The sequence below is a fragment of the Buteo buteo genome, chromosome 11, assembly GCF_964188355.1.
Source record: "Buteo buteo chromosome 11, bButBut1.hap1.1, whole genome shotgun sequence".
In the NCBI taxonomy this organism is placed as follows: domain Eukaryota; kingdom Metazoa; phylum Chordata; class Aves; order Accipitriformes; family Accipitridae; genus Buteo; species Buteo buteo.
Genome location: NC_134181.1, coordinates 31683102 through 31701476, shown reverse-complemented (window position 1 = coordinate 31701476; position 18375 = coordinate 31683102). Strand labels below are relative to the sequence as shown.

The 18375-nt window shown below is 38.0% G+C and overlaps 1 protein-coding gene across 1 annotated transcript in view; it reads right to left on the bottom strand.

Moving 5' to 3' along the window:
* DNAH10 (dynein axonemal heavy chain 10) overlaps positions 1–18375 on the bottom strand; it is a 57165-nt gene that overhangs the window by 21142 nt on the left and 17648 nt on the right. Inside the window, exons 22-52 of the mRNA XM_075041421.1 lie at positions 18200–18316; positions 18025–18127; positions 17616–17794; positions 16729–16940; positions 16261–16417; positions 15590–15823; positions 15367–15489; positions 14341–14574; positions 13590–13813; positions 12822–13091; positions 12544–12727; positions 12117–12251; positions 11571–11723; positions 10819–11007; positions 10563–10709; positions 9496–9687; positions 9208–9326; positions 8881–9039; positions 8434–8569; positions 8183–8305; positions 7523–7657; positions 7015–7231; positions 6417–6536; positions 5341–5486; positions 4780–4932; positions 3991–4251; positions 3155–3327; positions 2689–2782; positions 1449–1616; positions 960–1148; positions 115–286 (exon numbers count right to left, since the gene is read on the bottom strand). Coding sequence (XP_074897522.1) covers positions 115–286; positions 960–1148; positions 1449–1616; positions 2689–2782; positions 3155–3327; positions 3991–4251; positions 4780–4932; positions 5341–5486; positions 6417–6536; positions 7015–7231; positions 7523–7657; positions 8183–8305; positions 8434–8569; positions 8881–9039; positions 9208–9326; positions 9496–9687; positions 10563–10709; positions 10819–11007; positions 11571–11723; positions 12117–12251; positions 12544–12727; positions 12822–13091; positions 13590–13813; positions 14341–14574; positions 15367–15489; positions 15590–15823; positions 16261–16417; positions 16729–16940; positions 17616–17794; positions 18025–18127; positions 18200–18316 — 5218 coding nt within the window. The remainder of the gene's footprint in view (positions 1–114; positions 287–959; positions 1149–1448; positions 1617–2688; positions 2783–3154; positions 3328–3990; positions 4252–4779; positions 4933–5340; positions 5487–6416; positions 6537–7014; positions 7232–7522; positions 7658–8182; positions 8306–8433; positions 8570–8880; positions 9040–9207; positions 9327–9495; positions 9688–10562; positions 10710–10818; positions 11008–11570; positions 11724–12116; positions 12252–12543; positions 12728–12821; positions 13092–13589; positions 13814–14340; positions 14575–15366; positions 15490–15589; positions 15824–16260; positions 16418–16728; positions 16941–17615; positions 17795–18024; positions 18128–18199; positions 18317–18375) is intronic.

Genomic DNA, 18375 nt, shown 5'->3' with positions numbered 1-18375 from the left:
ACTAAAGCAGCAAAGGACACAGGGTGAAACAGTAATAGCTGTATCAAGGGTACACTTGAGATTATGAGTCACAAATAGACACTGATTGGGAGTAATTGAGGCTGCCTGTGCCACCTGAAGTTAACATGTTGTTGATGAGTTCAAGGAAACTCTCTTCTGCTACATGGGCATCTGTAAACAAGAAGACCATTGACTTGTTCTCAATACCCAGCTTCAGGTACAAATTTTTCAAATCTTCTCGGAAATTATTTTCTCCATATCCTCGACTTAAGATGATCTCAAATACCTAAGGATGCAAACATATACTGAGAAGACACAGATGGACCCAAGACATGATGCTAAGTATGAATTTCGATTAGACTGGATCAAGGGTTTTGGTTTGGCCCCTATCATCAGTAAATGTGTAAGTATCAAAAAAATCATGCACTACATTCTTTTTAAAAATTACATTTGTACAACCCTGCAGGATTGCATTGTCAAAATTGCTTTGTGTTTTTCCTCCTTTTTCTTCCCTTTCAAGCCTCTGTAAGAGGCTAAAAGTACCTCTAAGAGAAGAACATTTCCTATCTGAAATATTACAGTATCAATCACAACAAAGTTCCTCAAGCAGCATTGGAATGCTGCTATAATACAGATAAGTAACAAAAGCAGTAGTTAGGGACTATTAGTTGTTCTATGCCAAACCTATCCTTGTTCTCTGTCCCCAGTGCAAAAACCCAGATTCAGGCACTGAACAGCTTCCTGCCCAGATCACCCACAGTCATCATCTTAGACCTCCTGGCAATCACCTCATCCTGGTTTTCTCCCCACAGGGAAGAGATGCCAGCCCAATCTTATCTTTACTGAAGTGTGTTCCCCCCACCCTTCCCACCCACCCACATCCACCCTGCCAAATTTAATCCTGACCACAATATTGCTTTCCTTGTCTTCTTTCACTGCAAAGATGCAGAGTCACTAACCTCATATCTAGCTGTATAGGCAGCCAGTCTCGTTAGAGACTGCTTTCCTGAGCCTCCCACTCCTATAAGCAGGGCATGCCCATGATCCATCCGTATGATGCGATGTACATGGATTAAGTGCTCCAAAGCATCATCAAAAAGAACCAGGTTCATTTTAGTATTAACTTCATTATATTCCTCCAAAATTTCCTGCGAGAAAGGTGGACAGAATGTTACTAGGAGACCAATGAAACAATTAATAAAATAACAACCCATTTAGCAGCATTATTCCTTTTCCCTCCCTCAGGGAAAATAAACTGTTGGAAAAACCCGCCAACCCTGTAGCTGATCCTCAATTTTCATTACTGCAGACCCCAACTGGGTAACAGTGCACATAAAATTCTATGTGCACGCAGAAAGAGAACAGATTTCCTACAGTTTGAGGCAGGCTACTGCCCATTCCTCTGACAGAGTCAGAATCAGGCACAGTTCCAAGCTGATGCACACTACCTGAAAGAGAGCTTTTGCTGCATCGTAGTCTTGGATATCTTCATAAATACGAGGTTCTCCTTCATTCAGTGCCATTCTGAAATCTCCAAAAAGAATAGGATCCCTCATGGCCTGCTCCAAGTCATCTCTGAAATTCTCTTCAATCAGGTTTTTTATATGACCTTGTACCTTCAAGGATATGAAATGAGTCAGGCAACACAACAAAGCAGACAATTCTAAATCCAGTAACACTTAGAAGGGTGATAATACAGATTCTTGCTGAAATACTGACTGATTTCAAGGGGATACTTATGTCACTAGAAGATCCAAAGACCACAGCCTCCTATTGTGCTCTATGTATGATCTATAATGGCCTAACAGGCAGTTCAAGAACCATTCAAGCCAATGGACTGCAGAAGTTTAAGACGGAAAAGGATAAGACTGTTAAAAAAATACCTTCTCATATATTGGTGTAAATATTATATTAATAAACCTTCCTCCTCAGCATTCATAGATGTCTTACCACTAAGATTTCTCACAAATCTTTTAAGTCTGAATGAATGTACAAATACAGAAAAGTTGTGATACAATTATTCTGAGTTGTGAAATTGGAGCTGGAAATGTATCTTTGTATATAAGAGGAGAAAGTTTTAAGCAGAAAAATCTGAAGGCATCTTAATCTACCTCTTTTCATCTAAGCAAGTTGCTTCACAAGTTGCTTATATGTAAGTAAACTTTACCCCAATTCCTCTCCTAATCTCAAGGTGTAAAACTGGCACCACTCTCTCATGTTTTAAGATATAATTTGCAGCATATTCCAGTTTGCATAACAGAAAAAAATGAATCCATTGTTTAAGGACTCAGCTCTCATCCTTCTTTTTCCTACTTGACTGTATAGTCACATTCTGATACAATCTTTCCTAAAGGAAAATACTGACTTGAAGTGATTTCCTGAGTTTTCCCCTGCACTACTCTCACACTTTGTCACCTGTGCCACTGCTAACCAATTTTCCTGGACAGGCAAACCAAGTGACACTTTCCATTCCTTCAGCAGATCTGCTCACTTAGTCTGCCGTAGTCACTTTATTTTAGAAAAGAAAACTCCATGGGACATGATTTAAATTAACAGAGCAACACAGAGGTTAGACAAGTCTGCAGTCTGTCTGCAAGACCTGAGTGCAACAGTTGGTAATGTTGCTGTTACAAATTAGTTGCCATAGTTATAGTCAGTGACTACTAAAAATTGAAAGAAATTACTCACCAATGCTTTGTCTGCTTCATTAATCAGCCTGTCATGGAAAACCCTCAGGCACTCATTTCTCCAAACTCTCACCATCTGGGTCACTGTTTGAAACCTGAATTAACAATGAAATATCAGACTGCACCAAATGAGCTGCCATGATTCTTAAGGCCATATGGTTAATAACACTGACCAAATTCTAGATTGACTTTTTTTACTCTTTTGGGGTTTTTTCTTTTCATAGTAACTGATTTGCTTGAATTTTTACCCTGGATATCTTATTTAAGAAAGACTAATGCATTAGTGTTTGTCATCAAGAGTAAGATCACAGTTTACGATGTTCCTGAACATTTTCTCATTATGGTGAAGATTTAATGAAAAATGACCAAATGTGACTGATTTCATGTACCAAATTACATCATCCTCACCTAGATTCATCCACTATAAATAGGCGTAGGACCGCTGAAGACAATTTTTCTATTCTTACCTCTCTGGAGTTGTAAGAACAAGTCCATTATAGACCCTGGAAAGATCCCGCAGGTTAAAAATGTAATGGAACTTGGAAGGAGTAGGGGGTAGGTCACAAATAATCCTTTTATAAAGCTCCAAAGTACACACAGTAATCTTGTCAGAGATGGTTGATATAGACTCATTAAACATCTGCAAACACGAGAAAGAAGTGTTTTCATGAGACTGCCCAGAGAGAACTCAATGCTATTAAACATACTCTGCTTTCCAGTTTTTTTGGTATATTTCAAATAACTGAGGACAAACATTTTCAGAAATTCCTATTCCTCCATAGTATGAACATCATGCAGTTAAATGTTTTGGGCAGGCCCCAGCTTCACTCCTGAGCTTGCACAGTGCTGAAGATAACATCAAACTCCATGACTGGAATTTCCACAGCACTTCTATAGCAGAAAAGATAAACTGCTCTTTTCTTACATAATGTTCCAGGTTACTGGCTAGTAATACAATCTACTGCATTATATTAAATTTTTCAGTGTCATTCAGGAAAGACTTTGCTGACTTTTGGGTATTTGGTTACAGGAACTATAACCAAATCATTCACAGGTTTCAACCTATGAAAAGCACCAGGTTTATAAATTATCTGCTGACTGGAATGTTTACACATTACTCAAGAATTTATCAAAACTGTGTAACCCAATGAGAAAGAGAAGAGGAAGGGAAAGGTTTGCACGAGGTTCTAAATATAAGAAAGCCTGATAACAGAAGATTTCAGGTGTTGCGATAACACAGAAATAAATGTCTATTTAAAAATAATAAAACTGTTGAGCAATCCTTTAAAAAAAGTGAAATTACCGCAGTGTGGCCTTTCAGGATGGAGGCATAGATCAAATTCAGTGATTGCTCAGAAGGAAAAGGTATGTTAAAAACACTGAAGAGTGAGATGAACCTAGGGTCAACTTCATTCCGACCTCCTCCAGCTTTCCCCATGGCAGCAATAAAATCCAGGTCTCGAAGAAGTTTACAGTTCATCTCCTTACCACGGTTGTACAAGAAACCTTTTTCTAGCAGCAGCTTCAACAGGGCAATGGGTTGCTGTGTGCCATACTCATCAACCTTCGTAATACAAAAGAGTCAAGATATTTAGAGCACAGTACATCAGCATGCCAATTACTGCTATAAATGTGGAAATATTGTGCTCCATACTCAGGCGAACATTATAAGGAGTTTGTAAAGCTCTAGCACCAATTGTGAACATTCATTCCAATGTCTCCTATGGGAAAAGCATCTCTACTCTGAGATAAACTAAATGCATACATACTCTTTTGCCCCATTTGTAAAGAGAAGGGGAGGGTTTCTACAATACACAACCTGCAGGCAACATCAGGCCACAGAAACATTATTTTAATGGCATAAAGAAATGATCCAACAGCATCTTTTATATATAGGATAAATACCGTAACAGACAGAAACACCCCTTACTGCACACAAGTCCAACGCTTCTGAAGATCCTAAGCTGAAATCCAGTTATGTACTTACTATGAATCTCCTTGACTTGTGATTCTTTGGATCTGTGTATGAAGGGACCACACCAGTGCCACCCCAAATGTTTCTATACTACCTTGCAAACTATTGGCAGCTTACCCTTGGCATATTCATATCATCCATGAAAACAATGAGACGTTTTCCCATAGGAGGGCCATAAGTGTCTTTAGTTCGTTTCTCTACATTTGTCTCTAGGTTTCTCTGAATGTCCATTGATGTTGTACGAGAAGAAAAGTTAATCACTAGCAGCAGCTGCAAAGGGGAGGAAATGGATAGGAATGGATTTTTACCTGTTCTGTTTTTAACTAGAGCATTCAAAAAATATTCTTTATATTAGACTGTCAGACATACAGGAAACACTTCTCTGGCCCATTTTTTCACTTGAATTACTGATGACAAAGAAAAGTAATCCCATTCTTAGCACTTCGATAATACATATTTACTTCATAAAATTGAATCTGTATATGGTAGAACAAACCATAACATCTTTGATCCTGAAGGATTCTCAGACCATTCACACACGTTGGGTCTGCAGCTTGCAGTCACATTACTAAAGTCAATATTGCTACCCACAGACTCAGGCTTCACAATGCAAATTTAACACAAGGACAAAGAATGAAAATGCAGCTTTACAAACAAGGCAAAATGCCTCATACATACATTAAGGTCTTTGTTCAGATTGTTTAGGAAGTTTTGTGTAGTTGCTGTTTTAGATGTACCCGATTCACCTACAAGAACAACTGGGCGTTTTATTTTTACCATCTGTTCTAGCAACCAAGTAGTGCGTGTTGTATCCACTGTAGGCACTGAAAAAGATCATGAATATGATAGCAGGTTAAATTAAAATGCAGTACAGCTGGGGGATTTATATTTATAGAATAGTGCTGGATCAGACTCTCAAGGTATTAGCATGCAGTTGCACAAAGACGTAATCTGAAATATCAACTCACTAACAATGTTGAAAGAAAAATTTAATTGCTCAACTGTCTCTTTTCAGGTTTTATCATTGGCATCTTTTCTCCTGTAGATACATTAAAAAATAAGTTATCTTCCATATAGGAGTGTCATGGACTGGCTAAGCTCCATTTAATCCTTATTTCAAGGATATAATCAGGATTTACTTGGATGATAAGCATTTTCCCAGAACTCTAAAAAGATTAATTTTTTTTCTATGTCAATAGCCTGCCATTAGGAGCAACTTTAGAGATCATATAATTATCTCTTGTGTCAATGAAGTTAACCTGTGCTTGCTGAAGTATTAATATAAAGTAACCTGGCTTAATTTGTCCTTAACTATGAAAAGCACCTGTCACCATTATACAGTGCTTGAAGTAACAACCAATAATGGCCTTAAGAATGTAATTTTTATCTACCAAGTACCTGAACCATGAAGCTGAAATTTTTCCTCGAGTTTCTGGTAGAGCAGACTGTGAATCTTCTGCTGTTCTGGCTTATAAAAGGCATTGTTAGCTCCTAGTAAGCCTTATTATCTGAAACAAGCTTTTCATCCTTTCCTCATTTCTTTATTACACAGTGCTGTAAATATCAACTCTAATCCTGCTAAACTACTATGACAAGAACATTAAAGAAATTGATTTGTGCCATCACAAGAAACCGAACCTGAGTGGATGACCTTCAGTACAGAAAAACAACAACTCATGTTAAGTGCCACGCACTCAGTGGTGGCACATTATAAATTAAAGGCATATCATCACCGTATTTTATCTCACACTCACCTAGAATGTCAAGAAATTTCACTTGAGGCTTATGGATATATTCAGGAACAAGTTTCATCCAAGGTACCCACTTTTTTTGAAATCCATCAAAATGAAAGTCATACAAAGTTGGCAGCTGACCTGCAAACCATTAAGCAACTGGAGGTTTTCTAGGACACTGAAATATTTCATAAGAAAATAATCTGATTGAAGTAAAACGGAAGGGTAAGATTCTGGACAAAGTTTGGCAACACTGTGTTCTGCTTAATTGTCATTTAACCCAGTAAGACATCAATCAAAATTCTCCTAGTCCAGCACTTGGATCACACTACTGCTTTTTAAGCACCTTCCACTGGCTTTCCTTTCACATTTTATTTTTACTTTCACTGTTTATCTCTTCAGCTTGGCATAGAAAAGTACTGTTCTGTGAGGACAGACCAGTAGCTGAGAGTCATTTAACATCAGTATCTCTACGTGGTTTTCAGTAACAGTCCTTCAGAGAGCATATTTTGCAGCCAGGATAGCTAGTTGGAAGAAGAACAATGTTCTGCCTTCGTGGAAACTAACACTTTTCTAACACAATCAATGGGATTCAGACTAAATTATGACAAGATCCTACCTGGCAGCTCCCCTGGCTTAGCCAGGATGTTGTCATCATGAACAGTAGACATGCAGGAAAGACGTTTAACATTTTCATCAAATTTAATTCTCCCAGCTTCAAGAAGAGCAGCACCTAAGGAGGAATACAAAGCTTCCAAGAAGAAACACTCCAGAACATCAGGATCATCAGGCTGTACCACAACTAGAGCTTCCAGCATCACAGTCAACTGCACCACCTGTGGTAAAACAAGACAAAACTGAATTACCATTCAGATGCATGAAAACTCTTAATATGTTTTCAGGTGTTCGAGTGTTTGCTGATCTTTTGTCCTTACAGGCGTTTAATGACAGGAGAAGAGCATTGTTAGGAATGGACTGTGTCTTTTGTCTTTTGGTGCTCATCCCTAGCAAACTGACCTTTCAGCACCAACTCTACTCCTGTGCATTCTTTGGGAGGTTTTTACTCTCTCCATCATTCCATTTCTCTTTTTAGATAAACTTTTTCAACCTTTATCTCTATTTCTTACCATATTTAAATCTGTTTGAGGAACAATGGTCTTCAGCCTTTCTCCATGTCTGCCATTCACAATTCCCTCTACAATCATATCAATAAGGCAGGGCACATATTTTTGAAAGAGACGATTCAATTCAATTCTCTCTTGCTGAGGAATGAAAAAGACAATAATTCAGCACACAGACACCTGGAAAGCCAATTTTTGACAGCAGAGCTTCCCATCAATACCTGGCTGACCAAGTATGATTGTTCTTGAAGGAATCACTTCTACCAAAGACAGGGTACACTCACATGAAGAAATGTGACACTGTTGTATGGACTGGGTTTTCAGCAGGTGAGGATCTGCATTCATCAGGTGCTAGCAACTAAGTTGTCTTACTCCAGCTCTCTGTGGACTTGAGTTTTTAATCTAAATTTTAAGAAACAAGGACCTAAGCAATCTCACTGTTAAATCTTTGGAGATCAGGTAAAATGATTTCTTGGTTCTTCACTTCTCAGAAACAACCAGAAGTTAGAAAAGCTGGGAACTCTCTTTAGTCCTCTACTGCAAGCCTAGTCATTAGATCTGTTGTCAGAAAATCAGACTGCCTTTACAAAGTGGGGTTTTTTTTACAGCTGTCTACGGTTCAGTATTTAATACACATACTCTCTGAACAAGTGCAGAAATTCCCACCTCATTTCCTCTTTCTTGGATCCACTTCTGCCAGTAGGGCTTATATTTCAGATTTTTAGGATCTACAAAGACCATTCCACAGCGGGATACTGTGGCAGGAGATGCATACTGTAAGTCACCAACCTATAAAATAATCACACAAGATAATCATACACTTAAACAAAGAACAGCCACAGTAATTGCTTTTCAGGCTTTGTAGACCCATCTGTATCTAAACTTTCCCATTTTTTAACAGTACAGTTATTACTTACCTCAAACAACAAAGCACAGTGCGACTGAAGTCTAATCCGCTCCCCATTTGCCAAGGTCAATAACTTGTTGTCATCCATGACAGAATTCATGTTTTCAACCCAGAGAGCATCCACATCTCCATCAAACAGTATGTACCTGTGGATACAGGAGCCAAGGGGCACTGACTAATCTCTGATTTTACTAACATATTTCAGAATTCGGATGTGCCATCAATGGCGTCAATGTCAGGCCAGGTGTTTTGAAGCCTCCCATTCATTTTTTATAATTCCATAGTTTCCATCCATCTCACTGAGGCTAGAAACTCACAGAAGACAGAAAGACCCCTAGACACTTTCTATTTATTTAGCATTTGTTTTTTAAACAGTGCAGTATCAAATATTAAAAAAAAAAAAAAGGATGTAAAACTCAGTATCTAAAAATCATCACAATGATTTCTAGCTGTCTACCTTCGCTCTTTCTTGTCAGTAGGCCTGTTGATGTCCCGAAAAATGTTTGACAGGACTCCATCTGTCCAGTCTCGTGTGGTAGGGTCAAGGATCCCATAAAGCTCAGTCACACTCATAGCTTTAGGGTTCAGTGTGTAAAGCTTTGTCAATAATCCCAGCCTAAAGATACAGCAAGAAAAGCAATATTAAAATGACACAACACCATCTCATGTTAACCCAAGCAAATATTATGATCAGCTATTGATCCTGTCATGACTACACAAGGCTGAATAAAGCAGTCTATGCCATTTTACAACCTGATTTCCATGCATCAAATTCTATACTCACTTATTTTGGGCCTGGCACAAAGCATTAATGACAACTGACTTGCCACCTCCAGTAGGTCCAACTACCATTGTAGTGTGACGAGTTAACATCGTCTCATACATCTGAACTACTTTATCCACCTGAAAAATAAATATTGAATCCATAGACTGCTGTCCATAATTCTTCTATGGACAAGATCAGCAGCTGGTCTATATCAGCTAAGCTTTCCTGGAGCCACTCTAGACTGCAGCAATGCATATCCAGCCTAATGTTTACAACAAAAACTCAAGCAATTAACATTTTTTATACCTGGACTGGTAAAACAATATAACCCCCTTCTTCCAGCACTTGTTCTACAGCATCATTAAAGTTAGGGTAGCGGACACGAGGGCAATCCAGGCCAGGAAACAGGTCAGAGATTAAGCCAAGGAAGAGAGGTACATCTTCAAACACAAATTTAGGAAGATTCATGTCTCGTAGAGCTCTCATCAGTACAATTTCCTAGACAAAACATAGCAGAATCAATCTTTACCAAATAGTTAACCAATTATCTAATATGTAGTAATTATTTCAAACATCTCTAAAAACTATTGCCTGATTACTTCAGTGCAGCTTTGAGAGTTTCCTTGGCATCAGTTACTAGTGGAAACAAAGGTTACTTATGAGGAATAAGCAGACCAATAGCTAAGAATAATACACTGCCTTTTTCTACCATGTTAACCAAATGCCAAATGGCTGGAGTGGCCCACACCACAGCTTCCCTGATTTGATTGTAAAATAACCAACTGTTTTACGAACATACCCAAGTTCTGTAGTCCCCTTGAGAGCATCAGTTAGATGCCAACTTCCTGCCAACCTGCAATGTGCATCTGTACATAACTTCACAGGAGAGTTTCATTCAGCTGTCTCCAAGTTTTTAAGAAAAAATTTGAATAAGAATTTTGCTAGGCAACTGGGTATCACAACCATACATATAGCAATAAAAAATAGGTGTAAAAGAAAGCCATAAAAAGCAATGCAGTATTGAAAAACTTTCACTGAGCTACACAATTAACAACTGCATGACTGGAGCACTGACTGTTCAAAAAACAGCTTTCACTATTCATCCAGAGACATTCATCTGGCTATTTGAATCCTGGACTTAACAAGAAGTAAAATATCTCATTTTCTATAGATTTCCCTACTTCGACCGGAGCTCTGATGGTAATTTGCTGGCAGAGCGCATGATGAAACTCAGTAAGAACAAACTGAAATAATAAGACAAATAACACCAGTGCTCCTATTTCCAATGCAGACAAACTACAGCAGATGTGTAAACACATCCTCTTCCTAATGAAAAAGATTATCTGCTCAGGGTAACTAAGTAGCAAATCTACCTCACTGAGGTCTGCTGATCCTCTTTTCAGTTCTCCAGCCATCACCAACACTGACTTAAGGGCCCGCAGTCCAAAATCATAATGATGTTGTTTAGAAAGCTGTTCCTTTGCCAGCTTGTATAGCACTGTCATCTTTTTGGCAAGGATCTGTTTGAGATTTAAGTTAGAGAATCACAAATGCGTAAGACGCAGCCGAACACTGGCCATGCATACATAGGTGTGTACATAAGTATGGGTAGCAATAAGATTTTCTTACCTTTGCCATAAGGAACCCTTCAGAAAAGAGCATGATTTCACAGATTTGCTGAAGATCTGGTACAATTACAACCACAGGCCTGAACAAAGCTTTGACAGACTCAGGGAGCTCAGTCCGGCCAGCATAACCAGGATTCATCGTAATAAAAATGCCCATACGGCTATCAAGGGTAATTTCCTGTCCTTCAAACTAAAGGCATAAGAAAACATTAGAACAACGTGTATTTGGAATTGAAATAAGTAGCACTATTTGCTCAAAGAGAAAACTAGCAATACTGGGGCACCTACTTAAGACAACATGTTAAATATTCACCTTTAGATAGTCATCCAGATACAAACAGTGGGATGAATGTATCTTGGATATAAACATCAAGACATTTCACACTTATCAAATTTTCTGTCTGAGGGTTTTGAATTCCAATAAACATCAGTAAATAAAGCCTCACAATCCACATCAACTTAAGTTACTCCTCTTCCTAATTACTACTACAGTATTATCCCATTTACTTACTATTGTCCTATTTAGCTTACTATTATCCCACTTCACAAAGGAAGAACCTAGCAAAGGATTAGGAAATCAGCAAGGATTTAACATCTCTGAAACAGAGAGTATATACTCTGGAGTTTGAAATGTTCAGCACAAATGAATTACAGAAGAAGCAGCCCTTTGATCTAATGATGGGGTCTAACCCTGAATCTTGGCCTCAAGAACAAGATCAGCCTTCACAATTACTCTTCTTTTTTAATGTTTACCTGAAATGTTTTCAACTGATTCATTAAAGCATTTCGAATAGTCTGAATCTGAGAAGAAATGACTGAAAGCACGGAAGCATCGATACGATTGAATTCATCAAAGCATCCCCAAGCTCCACACTGGGCGAGACCAGAGAAAATTTTGCCAACTGCCTAACAAGAACAAGAAAAACTTCTCAGCAATGAATATATAAAACATTCAGCGGCAACAAACTTTGGAGTATGCTACTGGGTAAAATCTCTGGATATTTATATATGCAGGAGCTAGCAATCAGTCATAAGGTCTTGCAATAATTACTTGCCAAGCGCAGATTGCCTATGATGAGCTTATACACATATCATCTAGTCATTGCTCCCCTGCTTGAAAGTACCTGAAATTCCTTCAGGAATTTATTCAAAATAGACATTTCTTACTGTATTTCATTATCAATCTGGTATCTCTAAGGGAGGTACTTATGCAGATGTTCAGAATATGTCCTTATCCTGGGCAGTGAAAAAGAGCAGTAACTGGAACTTTATCAGAGAACACAGATCTTTAACTCTTACTTTGAAATCCATGCCTTCTCCACAGTTTGTCACTACACACAGCAAGCCCAGTGCTTTGGCCAGATCCTTGGTTGTTTCTGTTTTCCCTGTACCTGCTGGCCCTGCTGGTGCTCCTCCCAAAAACATTGATAAAGCCTTTGGAGACAGACCAAAAAGCAAAGCAAAGCTTGGATTACATTTATATTAGGTTAGTAGCAAAATCACAAGTGAACCCTTGGGCACAAAAAGCCTTAAATTTTTTCTGTGAATTCATTCTATATTTTCTTTGATGCAATCAGGCTAGAAGGACATCACAACTGGTTTCAAATATACTAGCCTCAGAACTGGCATCTAGAAGATAACAGAAAGTGGCAATAAAACAATTATGTGATTGCCTAGAAGTGTATTTTAAAAGGGTTTGTTAGTAAAAAACTCCTTGAACATATACCTGTGTGAGTGTAAGATAAATACGATCTGTAAGCGGGGTGATCACAAGACGTCCATTCAAACCCATATACTCATAACCATATGAAAATGTGCCTGTGCACTGCCGCACATTCAGTTCATCTGGCTCTCGGTCCCAGTAAAAACGCAGCTGGCTTTCCCATTCAAACTCCTGAGCCTGCAGAATGCTACACGAGAGACACTTGCTCACATGAGGTAAAAGGATGGAAATAAAATTTATGCATTTGGTATTTTCTCAGTAGGTTGGGGGGCAGTGTTTACCTGTCTCTTACGAATGTATCAACAATGTCTCTGGCATGGACATCAATAATGAGAACAGTGTTGTATTTTTTCCTGTCATTTTTGCTCAAAGGCATTGTAATGCGGGTAACGAGGTCATCAATTTGCTTATGCATTTTTTTAGCATAAAGTTTCATTGCCTGTTTTTCTCCCTTCTTCACTTTCCGAAAGACATCCTCTACCTCCCAAGTCCACCACACCTGATTAGCAGCCAGCACCATCATGCCTTGGTAGAGTAACATCCAATCAACTCTATGGGAAATACACATAGTGAGGGAGTCTGAGTTACTGTTTATTCTAAGTAACTGAGCAGGACAGGAAAAAAAAGAAAAAAAAAGAATTTCCTTCTATTTCTGCAACAACTGCAACATGAGCCAAACTCTACAGACATGTACAGAATTCTGTTAAGGTATGTTGTTGTATTTCAAAAGCCTAGGAAATACTCCGATAGAAAAGCTGCCTATTTCATGTGTAAAGATTGCCAAGTGGAATTCATAGTGAGAAAAACATACTGTGCACACAACAGTAAAAATAAAAACTCAAGACTTAGGAAATTACATACAATAGATAACACAATTTTTTCTGGTCAGTTAAAATACTACATATGCATGTATTCATATCCCTCCACATACAGAAATACAGGCTAAATTGTGTAAACATTAAAAATTTAAGTCTTTATTTTTCTATATTGCTACAGGCTCATAATAGTGTGTAAGGTATTTGTGTTATCCTTGACACTGATTGTTTCACCTGCTTCTATCTTCACAGTATCGAAAAATAGCTTCCTTAGTGAGGAGTCTGTTCGTTCGTCTCATTTCTGCTAGCACTGCTGTCATCCAGTTCTCCACTCTGCCTTCTGCAGCTACAGCCTGCCGGAACTCCATCACCTCCCCTTCAGCTGAAATCATGGCTGTTGCAATTTTCACATCACTATCACCGTCCTGAAACCTCAAGGACGCTATGTTATCATACATCTGAAATGCACCAACAAAGAAACTCACTGGCATTTTAGAAACAAAGCTTCAGAGATTTAAGTGTATCTAGCCCCCATTTAATCTTGAAAGAAAACTTTTATGGACTCTAAAGAGAAATGAACCTGACTCTAAGTAATCAAATACAAATGTTGATATATAGCTCAGCAGTCCAGCTGCAGAGTTAACAAGCAGATGATCTGGCCCAAATTACATTGATTTTTCTTTTCTAGAAAATAAAGATCTATCAGGAGCTACCAGAAGATTCTTTAATGACTGATCATTCTGGTGTATCTTGATTGTTCCTCTACCAACATTCCTCTACCATAACTGCTACTGGCCAGTATGAGAGCCAGGAGAGACTATCAATCAGATTTGATCTGGTTATTCAGAGCTTCTTCAAGATGCTGCCAGGATGCTCTTTGTATGCAATAAACATTAGCGCACCCTTAACAGCATGTACAGTATAGTCTGTTCAACTTTTTAAAGCACCTAAAAGCAAAAGCACTGTGGAAAGCCAGACGTTGTACCTTTATCATGTGTTCCTGGACACAAAGTGGGTTACTGCTGCCAAGGATACTAAGCAACTCCTCATCAGATATAAAGAAAAATCTTGGGAAAGCATTTCGTTTGGAATCCAAATAATCATTCAAGCTTTTCTGACATTTCTCCAGCACATCATTTATATGATGGAGGTCTGACAGACGATTTGGGGCTTCACAGGATTTTTTTATTGTTGGTTCTTTTACAGCTTCATCCATTATCTACACAGGGAGAAAATAAAGTTTAGAAAATACTGAACAGCAATGGATTACACCAAATTATATTTAACTAGTGACAAAGCACACAAGCAGCATAAGCAGTATAGGTTCTTACAGAAGTGAACTAGACAGAGTTTTAAATATGGTTTCCTATTGCTGCAGTGCTATATGAAAACATGAAGACAGTATGCTTTCAAAGCTGAGACCATCGAGATACTACTATAAAAGCAAGTGTAAGCAAGACAAGCCTGTATCCCAAGTCATGCAAGCATAAGCATATACCTGACCTTGCTCCTGTATACAGTGGTACATCAAGTGAAGGACAAACACAATTTCAGAATCACAGTACTATCTCAATTTTGCAGATGGGAAAAAGAAAAGTAAGCCATATTCATACTGGGAGTATGTGTTCAGTATGGGAACAGTGGCATTATATCAGCAAAGCCTTTTTAGCATGTATGTAGGTCCTCAACCAATAGAAACACATTTAAGGTTCTTATTATCATGGTAAGGGTAAAAAGATGTATCCAATGAAAGGAAATGGGGATCTGCCTGCCCAGTACTGCCAGCCAAGGGTCACACCTCTGCCCAGCTTAGCTAAATCAGGAGAAGTCTTCTGTGTATGACAGATGTGAAGTAAAACACCAGAGTTCCTGGGTTCCCCAATTCCATATTCAATTCATTATAACATACCCTTCTCAGTGTTACAAATGACAAAGACTACAGCTAACTATGAAACTGGAAGCAAAATGCACTAAACAATTATGCTGATCACAAGTCAAGTCAGTTACTTGCCTTTTTAAACATCCTGTCTACACTGTCAAATATTTTGGCTTCCTCTGGAAGCTGTGATCTGATATCTCCACCAATAAAGATGCTCTCCAGGTACATCCATTTTCTCTGAACCACCATCCAGATCTAAGACACAAATGTTACCATCAAAGAAAAAAAATACAGTTGAAAACCCTGATTATAAATAATAAACATTAATTATTTAGTTCAGCACTTCCCTGCCTACCTCAATTACTTCACCAATCAATGACAGAGTTTTTTCCCAGTGGTGAACAGTTGAAAGGAAAGGACCCACAAATCGACTGCTCAAAACACTCTGAAGATTGACATTGTTGTCATCAAGAATCTCTAAAATTTCATCTACAGGTCCCAGAATAAAGCCTCGCTTCTCAGTGCCTTTGAAGTACATTTGTACAGTGAATTTCAGGTGTTCCCATGTTTCTGCTATTTCCTTCACGCCCTGCACGTGAGCATAAAAAGGTGCATGTTTTAGTCTTCAAAAACTAGAGAACTATAATCTTAGCATAAAAATTAAATCAACTAATTGAGCAAAATTTTTGCACAGATTTTCTAACTCTGGTTTATAAAGAATGGTCTATTTCAAAATATCATGATGGAAACAGAATGGATCCTTCTTCAGATCCTTTTTCCTAGGCCAAACTTGCTTATTGTAATAACAGATATCTAATATATTGCTGCCAAAGCCAAGAGAGCTAGGATTCTGTGCCATGTGGTAGCTTATTAACAGAACTATTGATCTTAGTTGCCATCAGTTACATCATGGCAGCTCCCTGAAGAGGGCCAAACCTGCTGTCATGCCAATATAAAAATCACAAATAAAACACAGACTGTTGTCATCTATGTCTTTTTCGTTTTATTATGATTTTTTTACATTACCTTCTCAATGCTAAGTTCCTTAACAGCAGTTCCAACTATTTCACTGATAACATCTGAGTGTCTGTGAAGTTCCATAGCAAACATATTCTCCAAAGTGAATGTTTCTGTTGTCATTTCAAAAGTTGTTCCTGTTCTCTCCATAAGGTCTTGCCAATGCCTGTTTTAAATTACACATGAACAATTCTACCAACCACCATGATACAGTAAAAATGAAACCAACTGTAATTTAATATATAATAATGAAACCATGTTTCTCTACTATTTAAACAAGAACTAGTATTTTGAATACATAAAGTATCCTAGTCATCATAGTCACCTTGCATACTATTACACAAGTTCATCAAGTAGAAAGTGAAGTTTCAAGCTGCAGGACATTGCACGACCCCAGTAACTGAAATTGAAAGTTCTAACAAAACAAACAAAATCTTCCTACATACAGGAAGTGGATTTAAATAAATCAAAGCAAACCTTTCTCTTAAAGCTTCATTTTTCAAATCAAGCAACAAAGGAATGGAGTCTCGAAACGCCTTCATTTCTGTTTCCAAGTGAAAGGCTACTGGCATATTGCGTACTTGTTTGGGCAGCTTTCGAAGGGCTTTAAGATATCCTTCGATTCCTTCCTGAAGAAGCTGGACATTGAGGTTTATCCAGAGTGTCTGAGACCATTCCTTTTTAGCTGCCTGGGAACAAGGTCATCAGGAGGAAAAAAATCATATTTCCTGTTAGTTCTGACCAAAAGAAAAAATCTTTCCACTACAGTAAGACCTAGAGACCACAGTCAGGATGCAGATGTAATTGTATTAACATTTTACAAACAGAGGAAGAGACAGGGTCATGTCCAAGACATATTCATAGCTGAACACAACCAGTTGTATAAGAAATAATCAAAAGAAAATATGGAGAACAGGAAAAGCATCCTTAAGAGCATACTTTACAGGGCATTTTAATTTTGGAAAAATAAAACTTATTAAAAAATAGTTAAGATCGATTAAAGCCTGAGATACTCATTGTCACCTGTACACATATTATATCCAAAAGTAATTCCACTGAAATGATCAGGAAACTTGCTCAGCAAAATGCCACCCAATAATTATTAGGGGGGTGGGAGGTCTGCTCCTATCTGATAAGAGTATGTGTTTGGTCCACTACGGAGGCATTGTTAGTCCTGTCCTAATACCATTAAAATCATTTCATGGCGGTAGTCAATTACAGGTCACAGCTTATTTCATGCAAAGGCTTAGAACAGAGTTGATAGTAACTAGTGGACAATGCAGCTTCTTCTTCTCTCCCCCACCTTTTCTGTATCTATGTACACGAATACGTGTGTGTCTGTGTATACACAGTGCAATACTTACTCTTTGTAATTCATAAATTTCATAGATCTGCTTTAGATTTTTCATATCATTCTGTGCTTTCATTAAGTCAGGGTACACTGTAACTGGCAAGTCAAAAAGTTTCTCAACACTGCCCAGTTCCTGACGAATCTTTTCCAGTTTTTCCACTTCTTTTTCAAAAATGGCCATGAGTTCCAATCCTGGGAAAGGAGAGGAATTTTCTAAACAATCCCAGGGACCACGGGGAATAAATAAGACAGCATTTGCACATAGACTATATAAGTTATAGTACTAAAAATGTCACATTCCTGGTTGATCAGTTTGTATGTTAATAACGAAAGCACAATTTTCTTGTTTTACATAAAATGTGAAGAATTGTGCAAAGACTAATATTTTTAAGACATCACTTTACACACATTAATCTATTTACCTTTATCAAGATTTTCCCCAACAGCACCAGGCCCCTCGGTCATGAATTTATGGAAGAAATCTTCTATCTCTTTGCTGTAGTCCCCAATTTGTTGCTGTGTAATCTAAAGAGAACAGTGTTTAAATTGTTTTCCTTTCAATTTCTAATTTTTTTCAATATTAATTACAAATATTACCTTTGTGAATGTTCTTTTTATGCCTCCAAGGTTGCAATCAACTTCTGATGCTTCAAAGAAGAGAGTCTCCCACTTTTCCCTAATCTTGTCAGCCATCTCTTGCTCTTCTTTCGCTACCTAAATCAAAACAAGTAACATCTCTCACAAGAAATAATTAGTCACAAGAAAGAGGGGAA